General features: G+C 44.4%; 1 protein-coding gene across 4 annotated transcripts in view; it reads left to right on the forward strand.

Annotated features, from left to right (window-relative positions):
• LOC137549155 (serine/threonine-protein kinase PLK2-like) overlaps nucleotides 1-10,512 on the forward strand; it is a 201,060-nt gene that overhangs the window by 149,192 nt on the left and 41,356 nt on the right. For all 4 annotated transcript variants that reach the window (XR_011026787.1, XM_068271186.1, XM_068271187.1 and 1 more), the window contains exons 14-15: nucleotides 463-592; nucleotides 2,888-2,998. Coding sequence is in view for 3 of the 4 variants with exons in the window: in XM_068271186.1 (XP_068127287.1) it covers nucleotides 463-592; nucleotides 2,888-2,998 (241 nt within the window). In the remaining variant the exon portion in view is untranslated. The remainder of the gene's footprint in view (nucleotides 1-462; nucleotides 593-2,887; nucleotides 2,999-10,512) is intronic.

The raw sequence follows: 10,512 nt of genomic DNA on the forward strand, positions 1-10,512 counted from the left end.
TGCACAGAAGCGCCGCAAAAAGGTAGAGGGTCCTTGACAGCAATGATGGGGAAAAGGAGGACGTAGGAAGCCTCTAGACTATGTAAGCTACTATCTACTGAGGTATGTGACTTTCACTTTTTTTCTCCTTATAGGTTTGCTTTAAAGGTCATCCGAGGTGAAAATAAACTGATGAGAAAAACAATTGTATCCATCCTCCTCCTCTTAAAACTGACTTTTTTAGACATCCAATAGTTTTATTTAATATTTAAATCTAGTTTTTACTGTTTCATTGTCTCTGCTCAATGACACCTTGTTTGAAGTATGTTAGAGCTTAAATCTATGAATTATTGACCCTTTTTATCTCTATCCTGCTCTCAGAAGCTATTTACTGACAGGAAAGTATTTTATGGCTGCCATAACAAAATGAAGCCTTTATAACTCCATCACATCCTACATATTTATTTCTCCATCTCTTTTCAGAAAGGTTTGCTATTCTACAAGTTCATTAGAGCACATCACTTTTCCTGAATGGAGCCCTCCATTTAAGCTAGAAGCAAAAATAAGGATACTAAAGTTCTTCTATCAATATATGCAGAAAAATATCCTGGAGGTAAGGCATGCAATGCAATTTCTATATTGTTCATCAGGGGTGTGTAGCTTATACAGCTTGAAAAGGCGGCTATAATGCGCAGTGCGACTTTTTCAGCTGCGATGTGGTGTGATTGTTCCAAAACGCACTGCACAAATGTAAAAGGACCCTAAAGGTTTCAAAAGAAGTATGTTCTGGTAGGTACACAAATGCGAGGAGCAAAGGGGGCTCAAGCACTGAACTGTGCATTGTCTTGTTAGTATGAAGGTGGCTATACATCTGGCCACTTGGTGGCCGATCGACCATCTGATTCAATTATTATAATCGGAAGAAAATTGGTGCAGCCAAGTGCAAGCCCGACCAGTAATGGTGAGCGATAGCAGGACGAGCGAAGAACATGACAAAACACTGACCCTGTCTCCCCTAATGATTAATGTGCCCCCCCGGTGACCAGTGCACTCTACTCATTACCTGTCCTCGCCCGCCACTTACTCCAAGCTCCCTCCGTTGTCCATGCACACGCCCCACTTGGTTGCCTAGTAGGGGCGCATGTGTGACGTCATACATCACACACGCACCTACGTTACTAGGCAACCACGCGGTGCGTATGTATGGATGGCGGAGGGAGCCCGCAGTAAGTAGTGGCCGCGGACAGGTAATGTATAGAGTGTACTGGGGGAATGCGGTGTATGGGCAGCCGACCGATCTCTCTCTAATCAGATTCAATCAGAGAGAGATTTGTCTCTTGGTTGAATCTGCCCATCATAGATTTATGGCTACCTTGAGACCTTTCATAGGATTTTATAATCCAGTTATGTTGGGAATTCTTTAATCAGTATCGAGAGGAGGCCATAGCCTGAAAAACAGCATTCCAGGCAGTGTTTTTTATATGGCACGCCCAGTGATTTTTAATTTATCCTCACGCTGAACCGGACTCAGGACTGCCATTCTATCTAGATTGTGTGAATGCAATCTCGTATAGCTGGTTAGATATGACGCCCACAAGTCAATTTTATTTTATTGTACAATGTTAAAACAGCAAAACAAGGATCACATTTACCTAGTGAATTCTGATTGATTATGAAAGTGCAGTGTTATGATTATTGAATGTTTCATAATGTTTCATTTTAAAGGGGGCTTAGATGCTTTCCTTGCGTTGAAATGCAATATAGAGTGTATCTGCCCGCCTCTGGGATGAATAGGTTATAATGGGGAGTCCTGTCAGGGCTAGAGGTCCATCACTCCTCCTCGACAATCTAAAGCAAAAAACGTTTCCAATAGGACTCGACCCTCCACAGATGTATATCCAATCTTTTATTGCATTTCAATGACAGTAGTACAAGAGCATAGCAACAGCATGACATTTCGGGCAGAGGCCCTTCCTCAAAAAGAGGGGGGCATGTTGTTTTATTGTCTTTATAGGTTGGAAGGAAAGGAAGGGAACTTCAGCATTTGAGAAAGGGCCTCTGCCCGAAATGTCATGCTGTTGCTATACTCTTGTACAACTGTGAAATGCAATAAAAGATTGGATATACATCTGTGGAGGGTCGAGTCTTATTGGGAACGTTTTTTGCTTTCCTTGCGTTGAAAGACATCCATGGCTACAATTACTAGGTAATGCCCAATGATGTTGATCCAAGGATTTTATCTGATTGCCATCTGGAGTCAGGAAGGAATTTTTTTGGGGCTAATTGGACCATGCCTTGTAAGGGTTTTTGGCTTTCCTCTGGATCAACAGGGATATGTGAGGGAGCAGGCTGGTGTTGTACTTTGTTCTCTGGTTGAACTCGATGGACGTATGTCTTTTTTCAACCCAAATAACTATGTAACTATAATTTTAGATTCAAAATAGATATTCAGGCAATTATATCTAAGAATATCTCACCTAAGACAATAACATGTGCAGTCATGACAATGGGCTTGATTCACTAAGACAAATAGCATGCCTTATCAAAGTTAACATGCCTTATCAGAGTAGCATAGCGATCGCTAAGAACCCGCAGGGGCTCAGGGCAGGACGAGTGGAGCTCTCGTCATTGTCAATTAGCAGGCATAAGTTCGCTATGCTACTCTGATAAGGCGTGTTAACTTTGATAAAGTGTGCTATTTGTCTTTGTGAATCAAGCCCATTGTATCTATTCTGATGTATTTGCTGTAGTTTCATTTTTCCTAAAGCTACTGGAGCTATAGGTCAGTAATAACTTGTTCTAGTGTTGTGGCATATTTAAATGCTTAAAATAGTTGTTATCCATTAATTCTTATGTGTCATAACAGCTATGATACATGATTAGCTAGTAATTCTGCTGCTATTTACAGGGTGGAGATCTTCAGGGAGCACCCAGCCTATCTTTCAGGACCTTGTGCTTAATACGCTTTTTGAAAACAGATCAAGCCCTGCTGATGTTATTTAGCAATGGAACATTACAGGTATTTATGTTTAAGTAGCATAACCTATACAAACATGTCCTACTTAAGAATAGAGCAGATTTTGTGCGGATGAGTGCTGTATCTAACTTAAAGGTCCACTGTCACAAAAATGTTAAAATTTTAAATATATGTAAACACATACAAATAAGTAGCATGTTTCTTCCAGAGTAATATGAGCCATACATTACGTTTCTTCTATGTTGCTTTCACTTACAGTAAGTAGTAGAAATTTGACATTACTGACAGGTTTTGGGCTAGTCCATAGGACAGGGGTGCCCACACTTTTTCGCTCGCGAGCTACTTTAACATTTGCCGAGTCCAGGAGATCTACCGACATTTAGGTAGCTAGGTATAGGTGCCTTCAGTATAGGTAGTTAGGTATAGGTGCCTTCAGTATAGGAAGCTAGGTATAATATAGTTGGGTATAGGTGCCTTCAGTATAGATCGCTAGGTGTAGGGGCCTTCAGTATAGGTAGTCAGGTACAGTATAGTTAGGTGTAGGTGCCTTCAATATAGATAGCTAGGTGTAGGGGCCTTCAGTATAGGTAGCCTGGTATAGTATAGTTAGGTGTAGTTGCCTTCAGTATAGATAGCTAGGTGTAGGGGCCTTCTGTATAGTCAGCCAGGTATAGTGTAGTGAGTGTAGTTAGGTGTAGGGGTCTTCAGTATAAGTAGCCAGGTACAGTGTAGTTAGGTGTAGGGGCCTCCAGTATAGGTAGCCAGGTATAGTGTAGTTAGGTGTAGGGGCCTTCAGTATAAGTAGACAGGTATAGTGTAGTTAGGTGTAGGGGCCTTCAGTAAAGATAGCTAGGTGTTGGTGCCTGGGCCACTTACCTCCCTCCAGTTCCAGCGGCAGTGTCTGGGGCTCGTCCTGGTTTTCCCTTCTTCAGACGCGGCTGAAGAAACGCCCCGGGCAGGCGAAGGGGGCGGCAAGCAGCGTGCGTGGATGCATTGTGCCCGGCGCCGCCCCAGCCATGACGTTGCGGCTTCCTCCTCTTCAGCTGCACCCCTTCTCTCCCCCCTTGCCTCCCGATTGGATAGCGGCCGGCAGCAGAACCTCAAGCATTATACAACTGCCGGCCACAAAATGTAATGTGACGCAGCCATATCGCGATCGACCTATTGGGCACCCCTGCCATAGGAGATTCTCAGCATGGCTTTTATTCTTTATAAAGAGGCTCCCTGAAAAATATTTATACAAAGATGCTGGCCAGCCTCCCTGTTCACCATACACTTTTTTTGGCAGTTGGAAAAAGCAACTGCCATTCAGTATGTGCTTTTGAAAATAAAGAAAACCCTGAGAGCCCCATGAGGAGATCTTCTAGTCCAAAACCTGTCGTTTCTGTCAGATTTCTTCTACCTACTGTAAGTGACAGCAACATAGGAGAAAATTAATTTATGGCTCATTTTACTTTGGAAGAAATGTACTTCTTATTTGTATGTGTTTATATATATTTAAAATTTAACGATTTTCATGACAGTGGTCCTTTAACCACTTGCCGACTGCCCACTACCTATGGGCGTCGGCAAAGTGGCACCCCCAGGACCGGCTAAGGCCGATCGGCGGCGGCTCCTGGGGGACTGAAAAGCCGGGGATCACGCGCATAAATGCGCGCGCATTCGCCGGCATTAGGCTCCGCCCACCCACGACGTCAACCCGCCGGCCAATTAGCAGCGCCGGCAGGTTGTTAACCCCCGATCTGCTGCACAGAAAGCGAGTAATACGCTTTGTATTGCATACAAAGTGTATTATACAGGCTGCCACCTCCCCTGGTGGTCCCAGTGATCGAGGGACCACCAGAGGAGGTGGCAGCCCATGTTGTCTCACACACACACTGATTCTGCCCCCCCTGCCCCCTTATCACCCACACCACCCCTCAGACCCCCCCTGATCACCCCCTCAGACCACTGTTTGCACCCAATCACCCCCCTAATCACCCATCAATCACCCCCTGTCATTATCTGTCAACGCTATATTTTACATCAGGTCCTAAACTGCCCCATGGGGGCTCCTGATCACCCCCCCCCCTCAGATCCTCCCCAATGCCCTCCCCTCCCCCCCCATGTACTGTATACATGATCACCTCCCAAGTGCATTGTTTAAATCTGTTCTCCCCTCTAATCACCCACTTATCACCCATCAATCACCCCCTGTCACCACCTGTCACTGCTACCCATTATACCCAATAGATCAGACCCTCATCTGCCCCTTGCGGGCTCCCAATCACCCGCCCACACCCTCAGACCCCCTCTGATCACCTTGCCAGTGCATTGCTTGCATCTATTCTCCCCTCTAATCACACCTTGATCACCTAACAATCACCCCGTCACCCCCTGTCACTGCTACCCATCAGATCAGACCCTAATCTGCCCCTTGCAGGCACCCAAACACCCGCCCACACCCTCAGATTGCCCTCAGACCCCCCCCCCCCGTATCACCTCCCCAGTGCATTATCTGTTCTCCCCTCTAATCAGCCACTGATCAGCCATCAATCACCCCCTGTCACTGCTACCCATCAGATCAGACCCTAATCTGCCCCTTGTGGGTACCCAATTACCCGCCCACACCCTCAGATCTCCCTCAGACCCCCCTGATCACCTCCCCAGTGCATTGCTTACATCTATTCCCCCCTCTAATCACACCCTGAGACACCCATCAATCACCTCTTGTCACCACCTGTCACCCCCTAGCACACCTACCCATCAGATCAGGCCCTAATTTGCCCCGTGTGGGCTCCTGATCACTCGGCCAAACCCTCAGATCCTCCTCAGACCCCCTTCCTATCACCTCCCCAGTGCATCGATTGCATCTATTCTCCCCTCTAATCACACCCTGAGACACCCATCAATCACCTCCTGTCACCCCCTAGCACTCCTATCCATCAGATCAGGCCCTAATCTGCCCCCTGCGGGCTTTTGATCACCCAGCTAAACCCTCACCCACCCCACCAGAGTGACAGAATTTTGTTTTTTCTGATCACTGGTGGTCTCTATGACTTAATTGTGGCTGAGACCAACCGTTATGCCACACAATACGCAACCGCCAATCCAAGAAGCTACCATGCCCAGCCTTTTTGGTGGAAACCACTCCAAGTTTCCGAAAGTAACATTTTTTGGGGCCTTCTCCTTAACATGGGTCTAGTAAAAAAAAATGCATTGCGGTCTTATTGATCTACGCACCCAATACATCATGCCCATGTTCTCTGCTGCCATGTCCAGGTCACGATTTGAGAACATCCTGCGCTTCCTGCACTTCAGTGCCAATACAACCTGTCATCTAAGAGGCCACCCTGCTTATGACCGGTTCCACAAACCTCGGCCCCTCATAGACCACCTGTCTTCAAAATTTCCAGATGCTTATACCCCTGAACAGTCATTTTGAGGCATTTGGTTTCCAGACTACTCCTCACGGTTTTGGGCCCCTAAAATGCCAGGGCAGTATAGGAACCCCACAAGTGACCCCATTTTAGAAAGAAGACTCCCCAAGGTATTCCGTTAGGAGTATGATGAGTTCATAGAAGATTTTATTTTTTGTCACAAGTTAGTGGAAAATGACACTTTGTGAAAAAAAAACAATAAAAATCAATTTCCGCTAAGGCCCCGTTCACACTTGCGTTTTGGCATGCAAACGGACCGGATCCAGATTGTATCAGGACCTGATCCGGATTGGAACCGTATGGTTCCGATCCGGATCCGATCCGTTTGCATCAGGACTGCTTCAGGCTGCCATCCGGATCCGTGGAGGAAAAAAAACAAAAAAAACCAACAAAATAACTTAAGATTTGTTGGGGTCTGCAGAAGGTGCACCTGGTGCACCTGTAGAATCAAGTCCTCCGCTGTAGGCCTCACCTCCACCTCCGACATACTGCCAAACAGCTCCAGCACGTGTGTCACTGCTGCTCCACTCCAGATATGCTGGGCCCATGTGTCCCCATCCGAAATGGCCGCTATGATACGCATAGAAAGTGGGGTAGAACGTCAGATGTTTGTCACCAGTGTGTTCTGTGCTTTCCGTTCCCCATAGGTTTCTATATCCGGATGGTGCAGTCAGGATCCGGTCCGGGTGTGTGGGCCGGATGATCCGGACCCAAAAAATAGCGCATGTTGGAAAAGCCTCGAGTCCGGATCCGATCTGGCTCCGTTCTGTACGGAACGTACGCGTGTGACCGCATATACTTTGCATTGTTATGCAGAACATACGTTCCGTTTGTAAAGTATACGGTCCGGATCCGATCAGGCGGATCCGGACAGGGAATGCTAATGTGAACCAGGCCTTACTTGTGACAAAAAATAAAATCTTCTATGAACTCACCATACTCCTAACGGAATACCTTGGGGTGTCTTCTTTCTAAAATGGGGTCACTTGTTGGGTTACTAAACTGCCCTGGCATTTTAGGGGCCCTAAACCGTGAGGAGTAGTCTGGAAACCAAATGCCTCAAAATTACCTGTGAAATCCTAAAGGTACTCCTAGGACTTTGGGCCCCTTAGTGCACATAGGCTGCAAAAAAGTGTCACATGTGGTATCGCCGTACTCAGGAGAAGTAGTATAATGTGTTTTGGGGTGTATTGTGTGTAAAAAAAATCAAGAAATTGTCATTTGCAGAGATATTTCTCCCACCCAGCATGGGTATGTGTAAAAATACACCCCAAAACACATTATACTACTTCTCCTGAGTACGGCGATACCACATGTGTGACACTTTTTTGCAGCCTAGGTGCGTTAAGGGGCCCAAAGTCCTATGAGTACCTTTAGGATTTCACAGGTCATTTTGAGGCAATTGGTTTCCAGACTACTCCTCACGGTTTTGGGCCCCTAAAATGCCAGAGCAGTATAGGAACCCCACAAGTGACCCCATTTTAGAAAGAAGACTCCCCAAGGTATTCCATTAGGAGTATGGTGAGTTCATAGAAGATTTTATTTTTTGTCACAAGTTAGTGGAAAATGACACTTTGTGAAACAAAAACAATAAAAATCAATTTCCGCTAACTTGTGACAAAAAATAAAATCTTCTATGAAATCACCATACACCTAACGGAATACCTTGGGGTGTCTTCTTTCTAAAATGGGGTCACTTGTGGGGTTCCTATACTGCCCTGGCATTTTAGGGGCCCAAAAGACGTGAGGAGTAGTCTAGAAACCAAATGCCTCAAAATGACCTGTAAAATTCTAAAGGTACTCCTAGGACTTTGGGCCCCTTAGCGCACCTAGGCTGCAAAAAAGTGTCACACATTTGGTATCGCCGTACTCAGGAGAAGTAGTATAATGTGTTTTGGGGTGTATTTTTACACATAACTGTCAGGAACCGGCCCCGCGGCACGCCTGCAGATACAGTTCCCGACTGCGGGTTTGACCAGATCGAGCGGGGAGCAGCCTTATTCAAGCTACAACAAGGCTGTCGCCCCTCAAAGCACTTCTCACTGCCACCACTAGCTACTGTTAGACACTTCAATGATTCCCACTCTGCTATCGAGTGATCTGCACGCAGTCCGCGTTTTTGTATTTGGGTCAGCTTTACGCTTTGGCCAAACACGGGAACGCCACATACACAATACAATCGTACAGTAGCAAGGCACAATCACGCACTGAACTTGTAACGTAAATTACACTGCAGTCTCTTTCTAGGCTATGAGCGTTGGCTTAGTACAGCAAAAGTCAAACTTATTAAATATATATTTAATATTCCAAAAAGTGGAACAGTGCAGACAAGAATATATACAAAAAGATTTACAAAACAAAGTAAAAATGACAACAATAAAAGTTACAAAGATACACAATAAGACAGTTTGCTTAAAATAAAATGGGAATAAACGTTACCAGCATATAGATCTGAGCGTTGTTGCGAGGAGAACACGGTTCTGGTCAGACCAAGATAGTTCTAGCATCTTGCTATCTCCAAAGAACTACGACTCTAAATCCTCCTAGCTAATGTTTTATAGCAAAATTTGTGGCCCAGGGCCACTCAAATGTCCAGATCCAGAAATAATCTAATTTCCTCAGGTGTGACAGCACATTCTTGCTGGCCAGAGTTTCCTGTTAGCCTTTGAAGTTCCCAGACTCAGTTAGTCGGGATTGTATATTTGGTCAACAGGTAGCTGTTTACATGAATACAAAGTTCAAAGCAATGCAACACCTTTTCAGGATGCAGGACGAAAGTGGAGGTTGTTATCTAATTACCTCTTTCCTTGCTGGGGGCACAGGTTACAGGTGACAAACACATCTGAGACAGTATTTCACAGCAGATCAAAGGTGGGGACATGACTGCTATTGGCCTAATTAGCCATCTCCTAATTAGAGGCTAGCAAACCAGTTTAGCCGTTCCTGCTCCTACTATTCACAAGAGTTCACCCTTCAGATGCAAATGTACTATATACTGTCATACAGACAATCACAGCTTCCCCCCAAAGCCAGACTGGCTTTAGCAGACATACACAAAAAACCGACAGAAAATGTGAAAATATGGCTTCCACGAGATACAATATGGCTGCTATGTTCTGCATATTACCGTACATATCATCATCACCACATATATCCTCACAATACCCATGCTGGGTGGAAGAAATATCTCTGTAAATGGACAATTGTGTGTAAAAAATTTAAAAAAAAATCTCATTTACAGAGATATTTCTCCCACCCAGCATGGGTATGTGTAAAAATACACCCCAAAACACATTATACTACTTCTCCTGAGTATGGCGATACCACATGTATGACATTTTTTTGCAGCCTAGGTGCGCTAAGGGGCCCAAAGTCCTATGAGCACCTTTAAGCTTTACAGGGTGCTTACAATTTAGCACCCCCCAAGATGCCAGGACAGTAAACACACCCCACAAATGACCCCATTTTGGAAAGTAGACACCCCAAAGTATTCAGAGAGGGGCATGGTGAGTCAGTGGCAGATTTCTTTTTTTTTTTTTTTTGTCACAAGTTAGCAGAAATAAAAACTTTTTTGTATTCTTTTTTTTTTTTGTCACAAAGTGTCATTTCCCGCCAACTTGTAACAAAAAAATTTAATCTTCTATGAACTCACCATGCCTCTTAGTGAATACTTTGGGATGTCTTCTTTCCAAAATAGGTCATTTGGGGGGGGGGTATTTATACTATCCTGGAATTCTAGCACCTCATGAAACATGACAGGTGCTCAGAAAAGTCAGAGATGCTTCAAAATGGGAAAATTCACTTATTGCACCATAGTTTGTAAACGCTTTAACTTTTACCCAAACCAATAAATATACACTTATTGGATTTTTTTAATCAAATAATCAAAGACATGTAGCACAATAAATTTGGACAAAAATGTATATAGAAATTTTACTTTATATGAAAAATGTCAGCACAGAAAGTAAAAAAAAATCATTTTTCTGACAAAATTCATGTCTTTTTTGATGAATATAATAAAAACTAAAAATCACAGCAGCAATCAAATAGCACCAAAAGAAAGCTGTATTAGTTACAAGAAAAGGAGATAAAATTAATTTAGGTGGTAGGTTGTATGACCGAGCAATAAACCGTTAA

Source organism: Hyperolius riggenbachi, chromosome 1, assembly GCF_040937935.1.
Source record: "Hyperolius riggenbachi isolate aHypRig1 chromosome 1, aHypRig1.pri, whole genome shotgun sequence".
Taxonomy (NCBI): Eukaryota; Metazoa; Chordata; class Amphibia; order Anura; family Hyperoliidae; genus Hyperolius; species Hyperolius riggenbachi.